Raw genomic sequence first — 27,402 nt, forward strand, 5'->3', positions numbered from 1 at the left:
CCTCTTCTCAGAGAAGACGGCCTATGACCGCCCGAGCTCCCGCAGTGCCCACTGGGCCATGGAAACCCACTAGGAAAAGTGCCCAGATGACGGCCAAGCCAGTGTTAGACTTCAAGAACACATTCTCCCCACATAAGCTGAGACTTGCCTTGGACACGGAATTTAGGGTGGGGGAGACAAGGGCGGCGGGGGTTCTGAGATGGCACTTCCCCGGGAGACCAGAGGCTCTTGCTTTGCGGAAACTTCGGGACTCTCACTCCTGTAGTTTGCAAAGGTTGTACCTGAGAACCTATGTGCCACAGCCACTGCCTCCCCGCCTGGAGAATACTCCAGAATTCCCAAGACGTGAAACCTCAGTTTTACTGAGGATTTAAAAAAAAAAAAAAGTTTTTTTTTAAATGTTTTTGTTTATTTTTGACGGAGAGAGAGAGACAGAGCATGAGTGGGGGAGGAGCAGAGAGAGAGGGAGACACAGAATTCGAAGCAGGCTCCAGGCTCTGAGCTGTCAGCACAGAGCCCGATGCGGGGCTCGAACCCACAAACTGTGACATCATGACTTGAGCCGAAGCCAGACACTCAACCAACTGAGCCACCCAGGCGCCCCTTTACTGAGGATTTTAAGATCAATTAGAGTTTTGTCAAGTAGCCCCTCTGTAAACAATAAGACATTGTTTTAATAAGTAGTATTCTCAGATTGTTCATACATACATACATAAAACTACTTGGCATGGGATTATTTTTTTTAATCTCAGAGTAAATAAGGCTTTCTTGGACACAAACCCAGAAACCATTAATTAAAAAGACTGATAAATTTAACTACATAAAAATTTTAGAAATCAAAAACAAGGTCAAAAGACAGCAATCTGGGAAAGATTTACATTTTTTTTTAAACATTCAAAGGCCAACCTCCTTTATATATAATAAGCTCTCACAAATCAGCGGGAAAAAAAGACCACAATTTGCTATAAAAATGAGCAAAACATAGGAAAAGATGGTTCACTGGAAAGGAAACACAAATGACTCTTAATTTTATGAAGAGATGCTCAATCTTACAAAAATGCAAATGAAAAACATAATGTGATACAAAATTTTACCTATTAGATGAGTCAAGTTCAAAAGAACAGCCTGCTGTGTTAGAACAAATTATCATGCATTATTAGTAGACGTGTAAATTGATACAACGTTTGTTGGAGTTAATAGGCAAAATGCTGAAAGCATACATTCTTTGGTACAGAAACATCACTTTTAGAATAAGAGACTGAATATATAAATGGGTAATGGTCAGACCCACATAAGCTCAGGAAGCCAAACCACAACTTCTGCGGCAACCAACCCAGAACACCGAACCACAGCCTCCACGGCAAGCAGTCCAGGAAACTAAATCACAGCCTCTTGTAGCAATTGGCCCAGAACGGTCAGGATTCGGTCAACAACTGACAGCCTCACAATTTTTGCCCCCAGCTTCCAAATCAGGACAGAGCAGACAAAGCCAAATATGCTGTCCAAATCAGGTACATAAGGTACCCTGCTTCTGGGTAGCCTGCCTCCAGCTTTCCCCAAGTCAACAACCTCCAATCAGAAAATACCTGAAGCCTTCCTTTTTTTCACTGCAAAGCTTTCCCACTCCCTTGCCTGCCTTTGATTCTCTGCCAAATACATGCAAGGGACGGTACCCGACTCCTTTGCTACAGCAAGCTCAATGGGGATGGTTAAAAAATGCTCTCATTTGGATGGTTTTCATTGAGTTCCACAAGAACTTTATTCTACAGATGCACCTATGCCAAATATACACATATAAAAACTCTTGGACATAACAACTTCACTTACAGGATTTTATTACCCTGTACGTGTATTCATTAATCCACAGACATAACCAAGACATTTAAGCCACTTTTTCCCAAGTACATTTGCCTGCCTGTAAGATACTAAGATGCCGAGTAGTATGTTTGACAGCCTCAAGGTGCTATAGGTGCAAAAGTTGGAATCTAGGACACAGCATAATAGGGGACGCTGGTAAAAAATATAAAGGAGGACTCAGTCCTAGGACTCAGGGCTAAGGACAAAGGAGAAGTTAAGCTGCCCAAGCTCAGTTTCCCATTGTCTATGTGGCTCAGAAAAATCTCAGTCCCCGAAATTGGATTAAGATGTTCCTGGATTGCTAGTGTCTCCCCCCTCAGGTACAATAATGCCTCCTATCCCCACTTCTAGTCAACATTATAATAGAGGTCTAAACCAGGAAGTTTAGGCAAGAAAACCAAATGGCGTAAGAATGTGAAAAGAATTAATTCTGTCTTTATTCATGGATAATATGATTGTGTAAATAAAGAAGTCAAAAGAATCCACAAACAATTCTTAGAATGAATGAATGAATTTAGCAATGTTGCTCAAATAAAATCAACATACAAAAATCAATTACATTTCTACATACCAATAATAAACATAAAATGAAGTTTAAAAAAACAAGAAGCCATTTGCAGTGACCACTTACAATAGTATCAAGAAACTAAAAGCGTATCTAACAAAAGATGGACCAAATACGCGGAAAACCCTATATTGCTCCTGAAAAAAAATTGCGAACGTTGTCAGAAAAAAGATAGGCATTGACCAGAAGGCTCATTATTTTTAAATTGTCAATTCTCCTCACGTTTATCTTCAGATTCAATTCCATCCCAATCAAAGTCCAGCAATCTTTGTGGAGTTTGACAAGTTGATTCTAAAATATATAAATATGTCTTGTGAATAATAGTAACCATTTAATTAAAAAAAACCAGTGGAAGTATTTGATTTAATAGATATGGAGATTATGCAACTATAGGTATTAAGACAGTGTGGTATTAGCCCAGGAAATAGACAACTAGACCAGTGGAACAGACTTGAGGGCCCAGAAACAATTCTGCATATACATGGATGAAGAACAGTGTTGGAAAGGACATCTTTTCAGTAAATGCTTTTGGAAAAATTGTATGTCCTACCTCCTTCCTTATACACAGACGTGTGTGTGTGTGTGTGTGTGTGTGTGTGCACAAATCAGTTTCACATGGATTACAGATCTAAATGTGAGCACAATATGATTTTTAGAAGATAATATAAAAGAATATTTTCATGATTTTGGAATAGGGAAAAGATTTTCTAAGGGTACAAAAAAAAAACATTAACTGTAGAAGAAAAGATTAATAAAGTGATTTTTATGGAGCGCCTGGGTAGCTCAGTCAGTTAAGCTACCGGCTCTTGGTTTCGGCTCAAGCCATGATCTCGCGGTTCGTGAGTTCCAGCCCCGTGTTGGGCTCTACCCTGACAGTGCGTAGCCTGCTTGGAATTCTCTCTCTCTCCTTTTCTCTCTGCCTCTAACCTGCTAGCACTCTCTCTCTCTCTTTCTCAAAAGAAATAAATAAACTTAATAAATAAATAAAGTGACTTTTATTAAAATATGCATTTGTGTTCATAAAAGAGAACATTTTGGTATGTTGAAAATATCAACATTTGGAAGAATTAATATACAAATACATAGTGAATTCCCCGAAAGAATCAATTAAAAAGACAAAGTAACCCAATAGAAAAATGGACAAGAAAAATAGGTGCTTTGCAAAATGACATCTCCAAATAGCTAATAAACAAAAGGTACTTGACCTCATTTGTAATCAAGGACACATAAAGGAAAAATAATTGGTAATACCACATATTGATAAGGGTGTGGACCAATGGGAATTCTCATGCGCCGCAAGGGCAATATAAACTGATATAACCACTGTGGGAAGTTGTCTGGCATTACCTACGGAAGTTGGACGTATGGCTGGTCTATGTTTCAGCAATTCCTTTCCTGGGGGTCCTATGTTTACCAGTTAGCTGCCTTCCCTACTAAAATATAATCACCATGAAGGTAGAGGAAGTGTCTTTTTTTTCACCACTATATCCCCAGAACTTAACATATCTCATTCAGGTTCTCCATAAATATTTGTGGAAAGACTTCCAAGATATGTAATAAAGTAAGGGGGAAATACAGAATGAAGAAAATAATCTCTTCTGTGAAAAGAAAAAGATATAAATATATATGCAGTATGACATATAAATATATTTCTAAATAGATATATAAGAAACTATAGATGATAGTTTCTTACAGGGTGAGAAACCAGAAGTGGGCAGGGGGGTAGAGAGTAGGGAAGAAGGCATTTACTTTTCATTATATACCTTTCGGTTAAATACTGTTTGAATTTTTATACCATTTTTAATTTTTAAAAAAATTTTGTAACGTTTATTCAGTTTTGAGAGACAGAGACAGAGCAAAAGCAGGGGAGGAGCAGAGAGACAGGGAGACACAGAATCTGAGGCAGGCTCCAGGCTCCCAGCACAGAGCCTGACGTGGGGCTCAAACTCACAAACTGTGAGATCATGACCTGAGCCAAAGTTGGCCACTTAACTAACCAGGCACCCCTTTATTTATGTATTTTTTTGAGAGAGAGATAGACAGAGAGAGTCCGAGTCGGGGAGGGAGTAAAGGGGGAGAGAGAGAGAGAGAGAGAGAGAGAGAGAGAGAGAGAGAGAGAGAGAATCTTTAACAGGATCCATACTCAGTGCAGAGCTTGACATGGGGCTTGATCCCACAACTCTGGAATCATGACCTAAGCTGCAGTCAAGAGTCAGATGCTCAACTAATTGAGCCACTGGGCACCCCTGCATTTTTATACCATTTTTGAAAGCAACTTTATTAAGGTATCCTTTAAATATAGTACAATGCATCCATCTCGAGTGTCCAGTCCCATGAATGTGTGCACATCTGTAATCAAAACTCCAACCCAGATGTAGAACATTTCTGTCACCCAAATGTGTTCCTTCTGCCCCTATGGCTGTTGGCAGAATACAGTCCCTTATGAGTTGTAGGACTCTGAGCTTCAGTTTCTTGTCGGCTAGTGGCTGGAAGCTTCCTTCAGTTCCTTGCCACATGGGTGTCTCCGAGGGCAGCTTATGATGTAGCAGATGGCTTTGTCACAGTCAACAAATGTGTATCCTGCCTGCAAGTTTTTGAGTTTCTTGGGTTTATGGGGAAATTTTGGCCATGGTTTCTTCATATTTTTTCCTCGTCTTCATCTCCAATCTGGGCTATGAACTGCACATATGTTAGACTACTTGACATTGTCCTTCAGGTCACTGAGGCATTGTCCATTTTTTTCTTCAGACTTTTTCTATGTGCTGTGGTTTAGATAGTTTCCAGTGAGTCTTTTAGATTAAAATTACCATCTTTTTCAACTCTGTAAGTTGTGTTTTATTCTTTTTGTATCTTCTGGTTTTTTCCTCTTTATGTTTTCCTGAGGTCCCCAAAGTCCTTGTCTGCTAATGCTGTCTTCTCTACTATTTCTAAACCCATTTCTGTTAACTGATGCTTGTCCTGGTTTTATTATATTTTTCTGTTTCTTATGACTGCTAGTAGTTTTTTATTGGATGTCAGTCTTTGCAAATATCTGGATTTTATTGTCTTCTTTTAAGTGTGTTGAGTTTTATTTTGGCAGATAGTTCAGTTACTTACAGGTAAGTCTGATCTTATCATGTCTTGTATTTAAGCTTTGTTAGGAAAGATATATCTAAAGTAGCCTTGCTCTAGGGCTGGTTTAGCACAGAATCCCGGAATCTCAGCTAAGTGCTCTGCTGGTCCACAACATTTCTCCACTCAGGCTGGTTGACATTAAGATGGCTTTCAATGCTATAAGGAGGTTCTATGAGCACCGGTAGGTAGGTGTTCAGTTTATCGTTCCCTGGTAATTGGTTTCCCCCCAGCTTTGTACATTTTTACCTGATGGATGCACAGCTTAGTATTCAGCCCCAAACTCAGAAATATGGAGCAACTTGTTTGCATAGACCCTCCTCTCTGGTCCCCTTTCTCCCCAAACTCCTTTCTGTCTCATCTGTGCTCTGCATAGATACTCCCGTGTGGGCCAGAACCCAGTTACTTCTTTCAAGCGGAAGGCCTTTACTCATGAGCACATTGTTCACTGTCTGAAAACAGATTATTCATCTATAATACAAATAAACTGCAGGCCAGTTTTCTAGCTTTGTACAGCAGGAAGGCTATCACAGTGGAAAGCAGAAGGCTATATCAATTGTTTTAATGCCTACAAGCTTTTTCTGGGTGGTGAGATATATACTTTTTACATTTAAAAATAAAACCTGATAAATGTTATTTTTTCCAAAGGAAAGGGTGTTTTTAACCCAAGACATCAAATATACAAATTCATATCTGTATACTCTCATGTTCTCTTTTAGTGGTTAAAAAAAGAAATAAAACACAAAAACAAGTGTCTAAGAGTAGCCATCTGACATCAGCAAAGTGTTCCAGGTTGTCTGATTAGTCTCCCTTTGTTGGCCCAAGTTCAGAAAGAATGTGGTCCCACGGCAGCCACCACATTTTACAGGATACCCACAAGGCTGCAGCAGTGGTCAGCAGTGAAGTGGTTAATCTTCCTTATGTAAGAGCAGAGAAGAGCACTTAAAACATAAAAGTTACTTAAAATTCAGCTTAGCTTTATGGTGATTTAGAGTTTGTTTAATTAGTATTTAGAACTGCACATTGTTTATAGCTATTGGTATTTCAATAGATGCTTAAATGTTTAAACATTTAAAGTTTAATACGCCTCAGTTCTTTGAAGAAAAACATTGATGTAATTAAATTTTCAATTACTCTTCTTTTTTTTTAGGGGCCCATGCAATTAATAAAAGCTAAGGCATTTAACAACACTCATTTGCAAACCTAGTCAACCACCTCATTAATTAGCTAACACTTAGAGTAGATATTTTAATACAAAGGCTCACAGACGCAAAGTCACAACTTTTGAAAAGTACATATGATGACACATGAGAATAAATAAAATTAACTTTGCTTCAGGATTATTTTGTGTCACACATGAATGTGTGGATCAATTATGGCTTTCCAAAAGCATTCTTGTGCACTGATACCAATTACTGTTTATTTGTTTTGAACGTGTGGTCAAATTAAAAACACTGAAGCAATTGCTCCTTGGAGGTGCCTTGCCCTTAGCACATTTTAGAGGACTTTAAATTCAAGTCGGAAAGAAGAAAGTGGCAGGGGCATACAGATTGGAAACAGTCTTATTTCAATTAAACACTACGTTTAAAATGGAATCGGAGCAAATTCTCCATTCCCAGATCTTTGCTACCCAAAGATCACCAGCAGTAAGTAAGCAGTAAGTATTACATGAGAGCTCACGACATACACCCCACCCCAGAACTACTGGATCGAAGCAGCATTTTCAAAACATCTCAGTGTTTAGTGTGTATGTTAAGGACTGAGAAGCGCTGAAAAGGCATGACCAGTGTGCTTGTCAGGAAAGAAACTTGCCAGAGTCCTCGCCCTTAAGGAGCTTATTGTCTCCTGGGGTGGGAGAAAGGGGTCAACAAGGAAGAATTCAATTATGATTTCCAGGGAAAAAGGAGGTGTGGTGATGTCTGCTTACTGCATCAAGGAGGCATCAAGTCTGAGAAGCAGGCTGACCAAGAAAGGCAAGTTCAGATCCTAAAGCACAAGACTTTAAGGGGCAGAGAAAGAGAAGCTCATCGAGGAAGCCAAGAAGGAAAGTAGAACGCTAGGAGACTGAAAACCAAGTAGTAGTATCATGCAAACCAAGAGAAGAAGAGTCATGTTCTAAGGGTAACCAACAGTCAATACTCCCGTTTATGGATATCTCAGTACCATGTTTGATACATGTTGGGCGCTAAGTGTTTACTACGTATTTACCTCAGTGTTAAGTAAAAACCAGGATATGAATTCAAAAATGTCTAACTCTCTTATGCTCAGCCATCAGCTCCTACCATTTCCAAAGAAATAACCATATTTAAAACCAAATTTGAATACGTAAGTATATGTATGACAAATGCCTAACTTGAAACCAACAAAAAAATTAAGTTATCTTTTCTTTATTTTTAAAAATGTTTAAAGTTTATTTTTATTATTTATTTTGAGAGAGAGAGAGAGAGCGAGAGAGAGCATGCATGAGTAGGGGAGGGGCAGAGAGAAGGAGAGACAGAATCCCAAGCAAGCTCTACCATCAGTGCAGAGCCTGATGTGGGGCTCAGACTCACAAACTGTGAGATCATGACTTAAGCTGAGATCAAGAGTCCAACGTTTAACCAACTGTGCCACCCAGACACCCCTAAGTTATCTTTTAGATATGAATCATATATTAGTTGATTTTATATATTCACTCCTCTGAACCCCTGCAAAAGCAACTACTGTGATTCATTGTACTCAGTAGGTATTCAATAAATATCTGTAAAATAAAAAATGCTCTAGAGACCATTTATCTTTTATTCCTCCCAAAACCACATTAAAACTATGATAAAGAAATAAAAACACAATGATCCGTCAAGAACAAAGACTCCACCCACCATGGGAGCACCCAGATACATAAAGCAACTATTAACAGACATAAAGGAAGAAATTGACAGTGATACAGTAATAATAGAGGACTTTAACACCCCACTTAAATCAACGGATTGATCATCCAGAGAGAAAATGAACAAGAAAACAGTGGCTCTGAACCACACATTAGACCAGGTGGACCTGATAAATACAGAACATTCCATCCCAAAACAGCGGAATACACATTCTTTTCAAGTGCACATGGAACATTCTCCAGGATAGATCACATGGTAGGCCACAAATCTCAGTAAATTAAAAAAGATTGAAATCACATCATGCATCTTTTCCAACTACAACACTATGGAACTAGATATCAATCACAAGAAAAAATCTGCAAAGAATAAAAATACACGGAGGCTAAATAACATGTTACTAAACAATGAATGGGTCAACCAAGAAACCAAAGAAGAAATCAAAAAAAGACATGGAGACAAATGAAAATGAAAACACAATGGTCCAAAATCCGCGAGATGCAGCAAAAGCTATCCTAAGAGTGAAGTTTATAACAATACAGGCCTACCTCAAAAGCAAGAAAAATCTCGCAATCTCAAATAAACAACCTAACCTTACATCTAAAGGATCTGGAAGAACAAAGTCCAAAAAGCCAGTAGAAGGAGGGAAATAATAAAGATTAGAGCAGAAATGAGTGAAAAGGAAAAGGACAAAGACCCTAGAAGAGTGACAGCAAGCAGTTATGACCACAAAATTGACATATGGATACAGGAGTGCTGATGCATAGGGGCACATGTACCCCAATGTTTATAGCAGCGCTTTCAACTATAGCCAAATTATGGAAAGAGCCTAAATGTCCATCAATGGATGAATGGATAAAGATGTGTTTTATATATACAATGGAATACTACTTGGCAATGAGAAAGAATGAAATCCTGTCATTTGCAGCAACGTGGATGGAACAGGAGGGTATTATGCTAAATGAAATAAGTCAGAGAAAGACAGATGCCATATGTTTTCACTATTGGTGGGTCTTGAGAAACTTAACAGAAGACCATGGGGGAAGGGAAGGGGGAAAAAAAGTTACAAACAGAGAGGAGGGAGGCAAACCATAAGAGACTCTTAAATGCAGAGAACAAACTGAGGGTTGATAGGGGTGGGGGAGAGGGAAAGTGGGTGATGGGCATTGAGGAGGGCACTTGTTGGGATGAGCACTGGGTGTTGTATGGAAGCCAATTTGACAATAAATTTATTTAAAAAATAAAAAATAAAAAAATTTGACATATGGAAAGCAAATAGATAAATGCCTGCTGACTTAAGAGAGCAAAGAGGGGCGCCTGGGTGACTCAGTCGGTTGAGCATCTGACTAGATTTTGCCTCAGACCATGATCTCATGGTTCATGAGATCAAGCCCCATGTTGGGCTCTGTGCTGACAGCATGGAGCCTGCTTGGGATTCTCCCTCTCCTCTCTCTCTCTGCCCTCCCCCGCCATCAAATAAACAAATAAACATTTTAAAAAAAGAGCAAAAAAAGACAAAAGCAAAGACAACCAAAATCAAAGAAAACCGACACCTGTAGGGAAAGTAGTGAACAAGAAGCACATAAGTATGACAGAGCCCTAGACAATTACAGGAACTCATGGCACTGGCTACTTCTGGAGTCACCAGGCACCTTTAAGGACAGAAGTAATGAGGAGCAGGCTGAACACAGTATAAGAGATTCCCTCCCTCACCCCAGTCAGGTGACAATCCCTCCCCTCCCCTGGCTAAAGATTGGACATTTATCCTGAGGAGAAACACAGCCGGATAAACTTTGGGAAGGAAAGAGTAATTAAGTATTCAATTACATATATTTTTTTAAAGTAGGCTTCATGCCCAGTGCAGAGCCCAAAGCAGGGCTTGAACTCACAACCCTGAGATCAAGGCCTGAGCCCAGATCAAGAAGAGTTGGACACTTAGTTGACTGAGCCACCCCGGTGCTCCAGTACCCAATTATGTAATTAAGGAAGGAGTAATTAAGTATAAGTAATAAGTAATTAAGTGAGGAGAAACCCCCACCTTCCACATAGCTGCCTTTCCCTGCTTAACTCCTACAACAATGGCAATCATGCTTATTTTGCCCTCATTCCTGTAGGAAAGTGTAGAGGATTTCTTCTTGGAGAAATCGAAGACCTCAGAACAACATATATACGTATAAATATATATATACATATGTATACATACATATATATATTTGAAACAACAATAAAAATCAGCCAGATAAAAAGCATGTATTCTGGAAGTCCTAATATAGTAGATGATGTAGATGATCAAAATTCCTTGTGGACACACAGTCCTTTTTATATCCAGTTCACCAGATCGCCGCACCCACCTCCACCTTATTCCTTCTGCAGACACAACTAATCACAACTCCTTGCACTTGCACCCCCTGCAAAATCGAGACACCAATGGGCATACCTAAATATGTCTCCCAGCACCACCTAGGGAATAAAACGAAAAAATAAAACTGGGTGTGCCTTCAGGTTACATGAATTCTGTTGGAGAGGCCTCGTTACAGGCAGGAAACAGATAGGAACAAATTAATCACCATTAAATACTAACTTGTATGGTGCAGAGTATATGGAGTTCAGAGACATGTCAGATCAAAGAGAACGTGCCACAGATCAAAGGAGCTGTGGGAGGCAAAGTGGAAAGTGGTGAGGAAGAGGCTGGATGTGGAAGTTGGGCCACATCATTGCAGTACTCTGTAGGTTATGTCAAAGTTCGGGGGTTTTATCCCAAGGGTAATGAAAAGCCAATAAAAGGACCCCAGCCAGGGAGTGACACGATTTTAGGAAGATCACTGGATGAAGAATGGACTAGAGGGAGGCAAAAACCAATGGGAAGAATAGTTAGGAGGTTGTTGCAGTGGTTCAGGTAAAAAATCATGGTGGTTGGGTCAGGCTCTCAGCCGTGGAGAGAGGGATGATTAAAGACCTATTGTAGAAGTGGAACAAAAGGTTTGCTGCTGTCTTCCTTATGTAGAGGACAGAAGGGAGGGACTAGGAGGAAGGAGCTAAGGATACTCCGAGAATTCTGATTTGAGCAATTGGGTGGATGTTGGTTTCACATTCCCAAGTAGACCAAGGTACAGGTTTTAGAAGAGAAGGCAAAAAGTCAGATATTGAACAAATTAAGATGCAGACACATGACACAAGATTTGTCAAGTAATCTGTTGATTCATTGTCCTCTCTGTATTTCCATCTTCTAGGACGCTATGTGGGCTTGGGGCCCAGCAAAGTAATCCAGTCTAGAGTCAGTTTGGGTAGTAGGGGGTTGTGGGCATATAGATGGCATTGGAAATCATGAAAATGTATGAGACTATTTAGGGCAACGGGGTTTATTTCTTTTTGGTTATTTATTTATTTAAAAAAATTTTTTTAATGTTTATTTATTTTTGAGACAGAGAGAGACAGAGCATGAACGGGGGAGGGTCAGAGAGAGGGAGACACAGAATCTGAAGCAGGCTCCGGCTCTGAGCTGTCAGCACAGAGCCTGACGCGGGGCTCGAACTCACAGACCGCGCGAGATCATGACCTGAGCGGAAGTCGGCTGCTTAACCGACTGAGCCACCCAGGTGCCCCAATGGTTGTTTATTTTTGAGAGACTGAGAGACAGAGCACAAGCAGGGGAGGGGCAGAGAGAGAGACACAATCCCAGGCAGGCTCCAAAGCTCCGAGCTGTCACCACAGAGCCCTGTGCGAGGCTGGGACCTGAGCAGAAGTGGGAAGCTTAATCGGAGGGCAGTGGTTTTTAAACCTGGGTGTGTGTTTATAAGGCACTTTTCAAGACCCTATCCCAAACTATTTCTGATTCAGTAAATCTTGGTGAGATCCAGGAATCCGCTTTATTAAAAGACAACACAAAAGGCTCTGATGTGGGTAGTTTGGGCTAGATTGAAATGGGCTTGAGCACAATCCAGACGTGAGGCAGTAGCAACACCAAGCGTCACCAATCTCTTCCAGAAGCTGGAATGGAATGGAGGTTGGTAGGTAGAGGCGAATGTGAGGCCAAACAGAGGGTTACATCATCTTTTGTATTGTTATTATTTTTAAAAAGTGGGACACACTAGGGCAGAGATTCATAACCTTGGCTACACACTGTAATCACCTGTTGGGCTTAAAAAAAATGTCGATGCACAGAATCCATCCCAAATCAGTAAATCAGAATCTCTAGAGGTGGGGCCCAGGTATAAGTTGTTTTTTTTTTTTTTTTTTAAGTTTATTTATTTTGAGAGAGAGCTAGCTGTGGGGAGCGGGGGGAGCAGAGACAGAGGAAGAGAGAGAGAATCCCAGGCGCTAAGAGTGCAGAGCCTTAAGCAGGGCTAGATCTCACCAACAGTGAGATCATGACGTGAGCTGAGATCAAGAGTCCCACGCTTAACCCACTGAGCCACGCAGGCACCCCCATCAGTATTTTTTTTAACTTAATTTTATTTATCCTCTGTCCCCACCAAAGCATTGTTTTCTCCCCAGTGCCTGGCATTATGTCCTCAATTCATGTGCGTTGTTGTGGAAAGTACTGCTGGCCTTTTACCAGATGATACAACAGAAACCACGTACGTATTGTAAAGTTCATGTAATCGTGTGAAAAGGATTATAGTCCATTTACTTTACTTTCAAATAAGGTAACTCCAGCCCGAGGGGGGAACTAAATACCTAAGATCCCTCGGCCTCGGTAAGTGGCCAATCAGGACCAGAACCCAGTGTCCCAGCTCGCAGGTCAGAGCTGTCCTGCTTTTCAACACTCTTCATTTTGACCACTCCCCCAAACCCGCTCACCCATCAAGGCAGCCTGTTTAATAAATACCAAACCGTCTCCTCAATCACAAACTGCGGCCCCTTTCATCAAACCCGTAGTCACTCCCAAACCCGCCCCTGTCCCGGATCCATCCTATCCCCATCACCACCTCAAGCCCAGCCCCGGGAGTTGACCAGTGGGGCCTACCGTCCCTCACTGCGCTTGCGCCACTCGGCTGGGGACTCTGTCGCCATAGCAACCAGAGACACGCGAATCGGCCTGAAGCAACAGGGGAGAGGAGTTCCTGGTACGGTTCCTTTTTTTTCTTTTTTGTATATGCTTTCCTTACCGCTTCCCGTGCCTGGTGCGTGAATTTGAGGGTCTGGTAAGAAAGCTCCATCGGCTACTGTATTAGGGCCGGAAAGGAGAAAAGGGCCAGTCACTGGCTGACCAGTACTTCCAAGGAAAGCTGCTTGGGGGAACCTGACGCTTAACCAGCCCGCCCCTTTCAGGATTGGCCGGAGCCTAGACAGGTCAGCCAATCACTGGGCACCATTGGATTCTTTCTCATGCCAATCAATGCTAAAATAAGCCCGTTTAAGCCAGAGCGTTTGCACTGCACTGACCAATCAAGAAATGGAGAGGGGATGATTGACAGGACTTGGGGCGGGGCTTGAAATTGTTTCAGCTGGTTTAATTCTGTCTCTAAAATGCAAGTTACCAGGTTTGTGTACGAGAGTACTTGTCCTTGATTTCGGCAATTGTTGAGTTCTTTGTGACCCAATGTTTGCGTTCCCAAGACTACACTTTAACATCCATCTTTTCCAGGCCTCCTTCTCCCTCCCTTTTAAGGTAAAGGTTTGGAAGGAGCTTGCTGCTTTACTTTGAGATGCCTCCAAGTGGTCCTTTTAGACTGGAAGAATCTGCTGTGGACTTTGGCTGTCAGAGGCTTTCTGGGATGCAGAGTGTGCATCAACCTTTCCTTCCTCCCCCAACTCCCTCCACACCAGACCTAAGCTCACTCCAAGTGGACAAACATGGACTTGACATTTTCCTCTGCTTCATTTTCTTCTTTGTGTTAGCTACTTTGTGTCTTCGATATCTTTCCCTTCTGTCTCCCTTCCTGTTAATCCTATTCTAAACCATCCCTTCTTCATTATCTTCGGGTTTCTTCTTCCATCCTCTGCCCATAGGATACAAAAATATTCAGATTTCCTCAATCTAAAACACACACACACACACACACACACCTTCTAATCTTATGATTGTTGAGTTGAATCACCTCTCTCCCATCTACTTCATGCTTTTTTAATGTTTATTTATTTTTGAGACAGAGAGAGACAGAGAATGAGGAGGGGGAGAGAGAGAGGGAGACACAGTATCCAAAGCAGGCTCCAGGCTCTGAGCTGACGTGGGGCTCGAACTCATGAGCTGGGACATCATGACCTGAGCCCAAGTCGGTCGCTCAGCCGACTGAGCCACCCAGGCGCCCCCACTTCAAGCTTTTTGAAAGGACTGGCTACCCTCTTCACTTTGTTACCTCCCATTCATTTCTCAACACATTCTGCCTCTACCCCTTTGAAGTTGTCCTTACTAGAGTCTTCAATAACTTCCTAATTAGGAAAGCCGATTATAGATTATTTTACACTCTATCTTATTTAAATTTAGCACCATTTGAAACTGTTGACCACTCTCCTTAGAAACACTAGCTATAATTTACTAAACATCTGTAGTACCAGACAATGCACTATGTGATTTACGTGGCTATCTAATTTAATCCTAACACCCCATGGAGAAGTTATTGCTACTCCCGATTTACAGTTGTGGAAATGGGCTCAAAGAGCCAAATTAGCCAATTCTAAGTTATCCAACAAGATAACGTTAGGATGCAAAACTAGGTCTCCTGACTAAAGCACTGTGCCTTTCCACTACACCATGCTGCCTCCCTCCCTGTCCAGGCTCACTTGTCATTCCCACCCCACCCAGGCATACCCCACCCCACCGTCCAGCATACATGATTTATAAAGTACTGAACGGTTTCTTTTACTTGGAGGATCACTCCCACCTCATTTGCCCAATAAAACCCTATATTGCCTCCTAAGACTCAGCTGAGAAGTCACCTTCTAGGACAATTCAGTGGAGCTTTTTCTATCACTACAGTTACCCCAAGCAGAGTTTAGGCAGAGAAAAAATTGTTCCTGATTTCTTTACATACCTTTCATGCTGCTCTTATTACATTGTTTTGATGTGATTTTCATAAAATTAAAAACGTAACTCTTTAATATGAATGGACACATGTCAAAGATTCCCCTTAAGTCCTTGAGGGAGCCAGTTAAATGGTAGAGGTGGTTTAAAGAGCATTTTGAGGTACCAGGTATTTGCAGGCACTTAAAGAAAACAAAGTTAGCATAAGATTGCTAGGTGAGATACAAAACTGGTTAATGTTCTACAGGGCAATACAACCACAGCCTTTGGAATTTTTTCTAAGAGACACAGATACATTCCTCTAGTTTTGGCCATTGACATTTAAATTGTAATTAAAATTAAATAAGGTTATCAATTCAATCCCTCAGCCACACTAGCCACATTTCCAGTGATTAGTTGTCACATGCAACTAGAGGCTAATATATTGGGCAGCACGCGGATAGAACATTTCCATCATCACAGAAAGTCCTACTGGAGAGAGGCTGAGCCTCTTAAACATTGTTCTAGTGTGACATTGAAAGGTCATAATACTCTGTTTTGCCTTATTTCCAAATTTAACATAATTTTTTCTAAAGAATCTCCTTCACATGACTACTGGCTTTCAAATGTTTCTAACCAAGACTCACATTAAGAAATTCATTTTGATCAACTAATATTTGACAAGTGAGCTGAGTATGCTCTAGGGGGGAAGGATAGTCTCTTCAATAAAAGGTGTTGGGAAAATTAGATAGTCACACGCACAAGAATGAGACTGGACCCCTATCTTACAGCACTTACAAAAATTAACTTGAAATGGATTAAAAACTTAAACATAAGACCTGAAACCATAAAACTCCTAGAAGAAAATGTAAGAAAAAGCTCCTTAATATCCATCTTGACAATGATTTTTTTTGGATACGACACTAAAGCACAAGCAACAAAAACAAAAATCAACAAGTGGGACTACATCAAACTAAAAAGCTGCTTCACAACAAAAGAAACTATCAACAAAATGAAAAGACAACCTATGGAACAAAAGAAAATATTTGCAAACCATCTTTCTGATAAGGGGTCTGTCTCCAAAATATACAAGAAACTTACACGACTCACCAGCAAAAGAAACCCAAACAATCCGATTTAAAAAATGGAAGAGCTACAAAGGAACAACGAGTACATGAAAACATGCTCAACATCTCTAATCGTCAGGGAAATGCAAATCGTAAGCACAATGAGATATCACCTTACACCTGACTGTAAGAATGACTATTATTGAAAAGCCAGGAGATAACAAATGCTGGCAAGGATATGAAGAGGGAACCCTTGTGCCCTGCTGGTAGCAGTATAAAATGGCACAGCCACTATGGAAAACAGCCTGGAGACTCCTTTAAAAGTTAAAAACAGAACTACCATTTGATCTTGCAATTGCACTTCTGGATACATATCCAAAAGAAATGCAATCACCCTCTTGAAGAGATATCTGTACCCTCAAGTTCATTGCAGCATTATTTACAATAGCCAAGACATGGAAACAACCTGGGAATCTAGATGACTAGAGAAATACATCTCTAAAGTGCTGAAAGAAAAAAAAAATACCATGAACTTAGAATTCTATATGCAGTGAAAATACTCTTCAGAAATTTAAGGTGACATTGAAAAGATGACCGCCAAGAGCTGAGAGGTCAGAAGGGAGACTATGAAAGTAGTGTAGATGAAGAATAATGGGGCAGGGACCGTAAGGACTGAGAGGGGAGATTCTCACATGAAGTCTTTGGACATCACATGACCACAGAGTTATGCCCAGAGTGGTGTCCCAGATCATCCAAACTCTTCATCTTGACATGTATGTCCCTCCCCAGTCTCATCTCACCATGTCTTAAAATTAGTTTTCATTAAAGCCACCACTTTAGGGGAGCCTGGGTGGCTCAGCCAGTTAAGTGTCGACTCTTGGTTTCAGCTCAGGTAACAGTCTCATGGTTTGTGAGATCGAGCCCCGCATCAGGCTCTACGCTGACAGAGTGGAGCCTGCTTGGGCTTTTCTCTCTCTCCTCTCTCTCTCTCTCTGCCTTTCTCTCTCAAAAAATAAATAAACATCTTAAAAAAAAAACCCACCACTTAAAAAGAAAAAGCAAACACCTAAGTTTTCCCTTTGAGTAAGGAACTCAGGGGCGCCTTGGCTGGCTCAGCTGGTAGAACATGCAACTCTTGATCTTAGGGATGTGAATTCAAGCCCCACGTTGGGCATGGAATTTACTTAAAAGAAAAAAAAGGAAAGAACTCAACTTTTCTCACTGAAGTTCTCTGCTAGCTAGATCTGTTGTGCTAGGGTGGCATTTCTCAAACTTGCCCCTATTGACATTTGGGGAAAGATCATTGTTGTGGGGGACTGACCTGTGCAGACTAGGATGCTTAGTAGCACCCCTGGCCTCTCTCCACTAGTCACCAGTAGCGTTTCCCAAAATTGTGACAACCAAAAATGTCTCCACGCCTTTCCAAATGCCAAATGTCCCCTGGGAAGTTAACTCATCCCTAGATTAGAACCTAGGATGTACACATAGGCATGCACACCTTCCCTCCCCAACCCAGATAAATTAAAAGAAAAAAATAAGAGCAAAATTCTGTTCCACAGATCATTTTTTTCCTTTTTTAAAAAGTTTTATTTCCGTATAGTTAACATAGAGTGTTCTGTTAGTTTCAGGCGTACAATGTAGTGACTCAACAGTCCTACACGTTACTCAGTGCTCATCAAGGTAAGTGTACCCTGAATCCCCTCCAGCTATTTCCCCCATCCCCTCTGTTCAACAGGTCATTTTATCTTCACTTCTGGAAGATGTTTCCATGTCCCATCCCATGCCCTCCTCCTCTTGGGGCCACATGAACCTCTTCCACCGCTGACCCTTGGGCCTGGTTTTCTTTTCCATTCTCTTTAACATGGGCACACTTTTGGGAGTGTCAGGCAAGATCAGAACAATCTTGCTATCCCGGGTGTATGCCTCCAGCTGTGCCATTTGTCATCTCCATAGGGGACTGTGATATTGGACATCTGGCAGTGCCCATTGTCCTCTGCCTCTGAGTTTCCCACAATACACCTCAGCGGTGTTTGTCTCTCATGTTGTGGCCTTCAGCATCATGTAGGACTTTGACCGACACACCGTTAGACAACTCAACGGGAAGTGAGTGTGGCCCAGCGTCCTCTTCCTTTCTGGTGCAACGGTAACTCCAGGGACCTTGATGGTGTGAGGTGAGCGAATGATCGGTTCCAGGCTCTCAGAACCAAGTTTTTTAAGGTGTCAATTAGCTTCCTAACCTGTTAATACCTACAGAGGAAAAGAAAAATTCTCCTTTTTCTTAGAAAAACTTATTTTCGGGGCGGGTGGGTGGCTTAGTAGGTGAAGCATCAGACTTCAGCTCAGGTCACAATCTCACGATTTGTGAGTTCAAGCCCCACAACGGGCTCTCTGCTGTCAGTGTGGAGCCAGTTTCGGATCCCCTATCCCCTCTCTCTTTCTCTTTTAAAAATAAAATATTGGGGGAAACAAGAAAAACTTATTTTCCCTCCTTTTATACATCACATTAATATTTCTTATGCTTGTGTTTTAAACAGTTTAAATACTGGGGTGCCTGGGTGGCTCAGTCGGTTAAGCGTCTGATCTCGGCTCAGGTCATGATCTCACAGTCCATGGGTTCGAGCCCTGGGTTGGGCTCTGTGCTGACAGCTCAGAGCCTGGAGCCTGCTTCGGTCTATGTCTCCCTCTCTCTCTGCCCGCACCCCCTGCTCATGCTCTGTCTCTCTGTCTCAAAAATAAATAAAACATTAAAAAAATTTTTTTAACTGTTTAAATACTTACCAAAGTAACAAAATTGTGTCTGATGCACACATTGTGTCATTTGATGTATATGAGACAGAGTTCAAGCTTTACCACTTGTTTCACAGGGCATGTTATTTTCTAAAGTATTCAAAACATGGGGCGCCTGGGTGGCTCAGTCGGTTAAGCTTCTGCCTTTGGCTCAGGTCATGATCTCATAGATCATGAGTTCGAGCCCCTCGTAGGGCTCTGTGCTGACAGCTCAAAGTCTGGAGCCTGCTTTGGATTCTGTGTCTCCCTCTCTCTCTGCCCCCCGCTCTCAAAAATAAGTAAACATTAAAAAAATAAAGTATTCAAAACACAGTCCAACTTCAGTTGGAGAAAACAAGTTATTCCTCTCTCTCACACAGCAAGGATGTTATATAAAGTGAATTCTGAATGTTTTTCAATCATAAACTTTGATTTATTGTTTACTCTCTTCAAATCATACCTTAATCCATCAATCCCTACTGATTTCTCTCCCCTAGCCTCTCCCCCAAATGAATACTTGGATTTCTGTACTCACAACTTCACTTGTGTCAAACCGCCCTCCACGGGACTTCTCTAGACGTGCAAGAATGAGGGGGAGTTTTCAAGAATGACCAGAAATATACCTGCCTAACTGCAAATGCTGTGACAGTCAACTATAAGTCACCTCTGAATATATGTCGTTAAAACTCCACATTTTACGTTGCTAAAAAAATCCTGCCATTCTTTCAAAACTGTCAACTCCGTCAATGGGAAGAGAAAACGTTTTAATCATACAGACATTCCGTGTTGATAGAAATCTCCCTCTGCCAAAGATTGTTGAAATGCAAGAATAAAACTTTTTCTGGATCTTATCCAAAAACAGAATGAAATCTGGGTTTTGCCCCATCACGGAGATCAGGCTCATTTTCTGATTTACCCCCAATAGTATTAAAATGTTTGCTCTGTTTTCCTAACTTCATCTCTACAACAGCCCCTCCCTCTGCCCTTCCTGCAGCCACAGGTAGCGGCTCAGCGCTCCTCTCCAGAGTCGGAGTCCAGAATGGCAACCTTTACTGCTCTGTGATACTGGGAACAGTATTGGACCTGCCCAAGTGCTGTCTCCTCATCTGTAAGAGGGGAATAGTAATACCCTCTCATAGTATTGTAAGAATTAAATGAGACCATGCCTGGGAAAGTCTGTCTTAGTCAAGTTTCTTTGATCAAGAGGTTGTTTACTTTTCTGCTTTTAGGATGAGTAATCAACAAAACAAAGAGGTTTACCCACATTCATTTTAAAAATGAAGGGACTGGATTTCATGGAAAGGATAGAGGGGTAACTATGTCTTTAAGCCAAGAAAATATTGACCAACAAGTCCAGAAAGGGCAGATACCAGTGCAGCTTCAGGGACCTCAACAGCTGTCCCCATCATTCAAAACTGTCCTGCCATTAACATGACTCATCTTCAAACTTCTTTAGCCTGTGCGTCTCTCAGCACAAATTTTCAAGAAAAAGAATCTGATTGCTTCCTCCTGGCTAACAGATGAGCTTTTCTCACCCAGCCTTTGATCCAGATCCAATTAGCTGTGACTAGGGAGGAAGATTTCATGTCACAGATAGGTTCTCAGGGCCTACGAGAAGGGAGGGAGGCCGATGCGCACCCCAAAAGTATGTGGTCCTCGTGTTTGGAAATGCCCGGTACATAATGCGTGCTTACTGAGCTTTAGCTATTGTTATTGTTGACAGAGTACCCTGTAATTTTCCACTTCTATGTGTTTGATTATATCTTAAAAAAAATTTTTTTTTAACATTTATTTATTTTTGAGAGACAGAGCATGAGTGAGGGAGGGGCAAAGAGAGAAGAAGACAGAATCTGAAGCAGGCTCCAGGCTCTGAGCTGTCAGCACAGAGCCTGACGTGGGGCTTGAACCCACGAACCGTGAGATCATGTCCCGAGCGGAAGTCGGATGCTTAACCAACTGAGCCACCCAGGCACCCTAGATTACACCTTTAAACAAAACAAAACAAAACAAAACACTAAAGTATCATTCCTCTCCTTTTTGAATGAAAAAGAAATCTCTCATTTATTTGTTCATCCAAAAAACATGTCATACTTAACGAGTCAAAAATATTCTCAGCACCAAGGATATGGCAGAGAGCAAGGTCCCCACTTTCGTGGAACTTATATTCTAGTGGAAGCTGGGGACTCTGGGAATAACTATATCCATAAACCATGAATTAATATAATTTGAGGTAGTGAGAAGGTCCAAAAGAAAAATAAAACCGTTTGAGGGGATAACTAATGATAGTGGAGGAAGAATAAGATCTTAAGAGCTAAATGTCGGAGATAAAGCAAGGGCCTGTGGACTGCGGTATGGAGTTGAATTTTTATTTTTAGAGTGATTAAACCCACTGAAAGGTTTTGCATAGGGAGATGGTAGATCAGATATATATTTATAAAATATCATTCTGGCTAGTATGTGGAGAATAATCGTGGAACAAGACAGAAAGCAAGGAAATGAGACGGGAGGCTACCGTGGTCATTCGGGAACAGGGAATTAGTAAAGAATCATCAGATTTAGGATCTGTTTTGTTTTGGTATGAAATGTTTCAAGCACACAAAAATATACAAAAGTAGATTGGTATATCCACCTTCTGGGTCTGTCATATCTTAACACTGTGCCATATTTGCTTCGGGTCCTTTTTTTTTTTTTTTAATTTTTATTTACTTATTTTTGAGTGGGTAGAGGGGCAGAGAGAAAGGGAGAGAGAGAATCCCAAGTAGGCTCTGAGCTGTTAGCACAGAGCCCAAGGTGGGGCTCGATCTCTCAAACTATGAGATCATGACCTGAACTGAAATCAGGAGTCGGACACTTAACCAACTGAGCAACCAAGCTCTCATGTCTTTTTTTTTTTTAACAAAAAACTTTATAAATACAGTACAATCTCCCAGAATGCCCCCACAGATCCCATTCCTTTCTCAGAGGCCCCAACTGTTCTGGTTTTGGTATTCATCATTCACATGTTTGTTTCTGAACTTCTATCACATATGTGTATATCCATAAACATATACCATTGTTTCAAATTTGGGAAAATTTGTAGAAAGGATATATAACTTTTCCCACCTTGATTTTTTCATTTCATAGTTTTTGAAATTTGTCCATTTATTATATGTAACTCTGGCTTATTCATTTTTCTTCTTATACTATACACATAGCATTCTTTTTCAGGAATATAGCACAATGTATATATCCACTCTCTTCTTGATGGAGATAAGTTGTTTTCAGGATTTCATTATTACAAACAGTGTTTATTACAACGCACTTGTACATGGGGTGCCTGGGTGGCTCAGTCAGTTAAGTGTTCGACTTTGGCTCAGGTCATGATCTTGCAGTTTATGAATTCGAGCCCCTCATCGGGCTCTGTGCTGACAGCTCAGAGCCTGAGCCTGAGCCTGAGCCTGCTTCGGATTCTGTCTCCCTCCATCTCTGCCCCTCCTCCACTCATGCTCTGTCTCTCTCTCTCAAAAATAAAAATACACATTAAGAAAAAGAAAGAAACACTCTTGTACATATCTCCTACTGTGCCTGTGCGGGTGTAAGGGATTCTCTAGGTGGGTGCTTCCTAGCCTTTTTCAGGTCACAGCACACAAAGAAAATGATAAAACTTCTGTGGCATGTTGATAAATTGGAAGGGATTTAGAACACCTATATGGGCCTTGGTAAAAAACAAACAAACAAAAAAAAAACAAGCTCATTACTTTTTTCTTATAATTATGAGAAAAAATGGAATAGTAAAGTGCTATGGAAACTGTGAAATATTAAACTTATATAAAACTTAAAAAAAATTTTCAAAAGTTTTAATGAAAAGCTTGAGAGAACTTCCATAAGCAGATTTAGTGCTTGAAATGCCTATACTTCCTGATCAAGACATTTTAACGACAATGTCTTCAAATTCTTATAGATACAACTGAAAATAAATTTTACACTTTTACCATTATTTAAAGGTTGAAATTGTTAGCAAACTGGTGCAGCCACTGTAGAACACAGAATGGAGTTAGCTTGAAAAATTAAAAATAGACCTGTGATCCAGTAATCACGTTACTGGGTATATACCTAAAGAGCACAAAAACACTAATTTGAAGGGATATGCGCAGTCCTATGTTTGTTGCAGCTTTATTTACAATAGCCAAATTATGGAAGCAACCTGTGTCCATCAATCCATGAATAACAGGTAAAGATGATGTGGTATAGGCCACCTGGGTGGCCTCGGTTGAACATCCCACTCTTGATTTTGGCTCAGGTTGTGATCTTGAGGTTCATGGGATCCAGCATGGAGCCTGTTTCGGGTTCTCTGTCTTCCTGTCTCTCTGCCCCTCCCCCACTTGTGCGCTCGCTCTCTCTCTCTCTCTCTGTCAAAATAAATGAATATTAAAAAAAAAAAGACAATGTGATGTACACACACACACACACACACACACACACAGGAATATTACTCAGCCATTAAAAAATGATATCCTGCCATTTGCAAAACAATGGACGGAGCTAGAAAGTATAATGCTAAGTGAAATAAGTCAGAGAAAGACAAATACCATCTGTGGAATTTAAGAAACAAAACAAATGAACAAAGGGGGGAAAAAAGAGGCAAACCAAGAAACAGACTCTTAACTATAGAGAAGAAACTGATGGTTACCAGAAGAGAGGTGGCCATGAAGGGGTGAAATAGGTGATGGGGATTAAAGAGTACGCTTGCTGGGCGCCTGGGTGGCTCAATCAGTTATGCATCTGACTTTGGCTCAGGTCATGCTCTCACTGTTTGTAAGTTTAAGCCCCGCGTGGGGCTCTGGGCTGACAGCTTGCTCAGAGCCTGCAGCCTACTTCAGATTTCTGTGTAAACATCTCTCTTTCTGCCCCATACCCCCCACTTGTGAGCACTTTCTCTCTCTCTCTCCATCCCTCCCTCTTTCTCTCAAAAATAAATATTTACAAAAAATAAAGAGTACACTTGTGATGAGCACTGAGTAATGTATAGAGCCCCGCTTCTCTCTCTCTCTCTCTCTCTCTTTCTGTGCCTCATGGGATTCTCTCTCTCTCTCTCTGCCCCTCGCTCACTTGTGCCCTGTCTCTCAAAAAAAAAAAAAAAAAAGTCTAATACCCCCCAGGGTGCCTGGATGGCTCAGTGGGTTAAGCATCTGACTCTTGATTTCGGCTCAGGTCATGATCTCATGGATTCGTGAGTTCAAGCCCCACATCGGGCTCTGCGCTCACAGTGTGCAGCCTGCTTGGGATTCTCTCTCTCTCCCTCTCTCTCTCTGCCCTCCCTCACCTGCACACACCCACACTCTCTCTCTCACAATAAATTAATAAACATTAAAAAAATCTAATGCCCCCCAAAATAAAATAACAAAAATAAAAGTCTAATAGCCATTTTATTTTCTATCATTGGAAAATACAATTTTGAATGATAAACATTTTATCATTACAATATGATTTATCATTTTATGATCAACAAAATAGGCTTTACATTCTAGCTGTGCTTATAGTATAGAAAATTCACATATACCCAGTTCCCTTATTATTAACACCTCATATTAATGTGGTATATATGTCACAATTAATAAACAAATATTAGTACATTATTATTAACTAAAATTCATACTTTATACAGATTACCTTAGTTCTTGCCTAATGTCCTTCTATAGCAGGATCTCAGCCACATTATATTTAGTTGTTATATCACCTTAGGTTCATCTTGGCTGTGATTGTTTCTGACTTTCCTTGTTTTTTGATGACCTTGAAACTTTTAAGGAGTATTGATCAGGTACTTTGGAGAATATCTCATAAGTGAGATTTGTCTGATGTTTTTCTTTTCTTTTTTTTTTTTTTTAATTTTTAACGTTTACTCATTTTTGAGAGACAGAGAGTGACAGAGTGTGAGCAGGGGAGGGGCAGAGAGGGAGATACAGAATCCAAAGCAGGCTCCAGTCTCTGAGGTGTCAGCACAGAGCCTGAGGTGGGGCTCAAACCCATGAACCGTGAGATCATGACCTGAGCCGAAGTTGGACGCTTAACCGACTGAGCCACCCAGGAGCCCCTGATGTTTTTCTCTTAATTAAACTGGGGTTATAGGTTTTTGAGAGGAAGACCACAGAGGTAAATTGCCATTCTCATGATATCATATCAAGGGTGCATACTATGATCATAACTTACCATATCTCATCAGAACTGGGGAGATGATAAAAAACTGTCTCATGACAGTCTCTGTGATACAGAAGCAACTGAGAAACAGACTTGTAGCAGCTCCTCACAAATCTCCATGTTGGTTTTTAGTCATTTGATCCTGTTTTCTGGCATGTCTGGTAATTTCTGAGCACATGTCAAGCATTGTGTATAAATTCTATATTAGTTTTCCCCTTCATTAGTTTCTTCTTATGTTTAGTATGTCTTTCTTCTTACTTTCCTTGGATATTTTACTGTTCTCTTATTTAAAGTTGTTCAGGTCAACTGATCACCAGCTTTTTTTTCCCTAACTGTAAATTTAAGGTTAAATTTCTCTATAACTGTAGTTATAGGTACAACTCAGGGACCTTCTTTTTTTTTTTTTTTAATTTACATAGTGCTATAATGATTTCAGGAGTAGATTCCAGTGATTCATCCTCCATGTATAACACCCAGTGCTCATCCCACCAAGTGTCTTCCTTAATGCCCCTTACCCATTTAGCCCCTCCCCCCTCCCACGACCCAAGCAACCCTGTTTGTTCTCTGTATTTAAGAGTCTCTTATGTTTTGTCCCCCTCTCTGTTTTTGTATTCTTTTTGCTTCCCTTCCCTTATGTTCATCTGTTTTGTATCTTAAATTCCACATATGAGTGAAGTCATATGATATGTCTTTCTCTGACTGACTTATTTCGCATAGCATAATACCATCTAGTTCCATCCATGTTGTTGCAAATGGCAAGATTTCATTCTTTTTGATTGCCGAGAATACTCCATTGTGTATATATACCACATCTTCTTTATGCATTCATCTATTGATGGACATTTGGGCTCTTTCCATACTTTGGCTGTTGTCAATAGCACTGCTATAAACATTGGGGAACATGTGCCCCTTTGAAACGGCACACCTGTATCCCTTAGATAAATACCTAGTAGTGCAGTTGCTGGGTCGTAGGGTAGTTCTATTTTTAACTTTCTAAGGAGCCTCCATACTGTTTTCCAGAGTGGCTGCACCAGTTTGCATTCTCACCAGCAGTGCGAAAGGGTTCCTCTTTCTCTGCATCCTCGCCAACATCTGTTGCCTGAGTTGTTAATTTTAGCCATTCTGACTGGTGTGAGGTGGTATCTCATTGTGGTTTTGATTTGTATTTCCCTGATGATGAGTGATGTTGAGCATTTTTTCATGTGTCTGTTTGCTATCTGGATGTCTTCTTTGGAAAGTGTCTATTCATGTCTTTTGCCCATTTCTTCAATGAATTTTTTTTGGGGGGTTGTTGAGTTTGATAAGTTCTTTATAGATTTTAGAGACTAACCCTTTATCTGATAGGTCATTTGCAAATATTCTCTCCCATTCCATTGCTTGCTTTTTAGTTTTGGTGGTCGGAGATTTTGATATGTAGTATTTTCATTACCATTCAGGTAAATAGTTTAAAATTTTTCATAGTGATATTTCCTTTGACTCATAGGCTATTTAGAAGGGTATTTCTTCATTTCCAAAAATGTGGCGATTTTCTAGTTATCTCTTACTGAGTTTTAGCTTAATTGTGCATAGATCATAATCTGTATGATTCCAATCCTTTTAAATTTAGTGAAAATCAACAACAAAAAAACCCAAACAACCTGATTTTAAAAATTGGTAAAGGTTTTGAGTAGACATTTCTTCAAAGAAGATATACATGTGGCCCATAAGCACATGAAAAAGTACTTACATTAGTAATCATTAGGGAAATGCAAATCAAAACCATAAGATATCAGTTTGCTCCTATTAAGATGGCTACATTAAAAAAAAAAAAACAGAAAATAACAAGTGTTGATGTCGATGTGGAACATTTGAACCCTTGTGCACTGCTGGTGAAAATGTAAAATGGTGCAGCCACTGTTGAAAACGGGATGGCAGTTCCTCAAAATGTAAAAACAGAATTACCATATGACTCAGCAATTCCACTTCTGGGTATATCCTGAAAAGAACTGAAAGCAGGGTCTCAAAGAGATATTTCTATACCCATGTTCATAGCAGCATTATTCACAATAGCCAAAA

At 40.6% G+C, this 27,402-nt stretch overlaps 1 protein-coding gene and 1 non-coding gene across 2 annotated transcripts in view; both read right to left on the bottom strand.

The window, feature by feature from the left end:
* The window catches only part of KATNAL2 (katanin catalytic subunit A1 like 2), a 66,869-nt gene extending 53,064 nt beyond the window's left edge, over positions 1-13,805 (bottom strand). The window contains exon 1 of the mRNA XM_049620138.1: positions 13,506-13,805. Coding sequence (XP_049476095.1) covers positions 13,506-13,556 — 51 coding nt within the window. The 5' untranslated portion in view covers positions 13,557-13,805. The remainder of the gene's footprint in view (positions 1-13,505) is intronic.
* Positions 13,806-21,059: 7,254 nt separating this feature from the next.
* TRNAG-UCC (transfer RNA glycine (anticodon UCC)) lies at positions 21,060-21,144 on the bottom strand. Its single transcript has one exon. It is a non-coding gene; the product is annotated as a tRNA-Gly (tRNA).
* Between the last annotated feature and the right edge of the window lie 6,258 nt (positions 21,145-27,402).

This window comes from Panthera uncia (genome assembly GCF_023721935.1).
Source record: "Panthera uncia isolate 11264 chromosome D3 unlocalized genomic scaffold, Puncia_PCG_1.0 HiC_scaffold_8, whole genome shotgun sequence".
Classification (NCBI taxonomy): domain Eukaryota; kingdom Metazoa; phylum Chordata; class Mammalia; order Carnivora; family Felidae; genus Panthera; species Panthera uncia.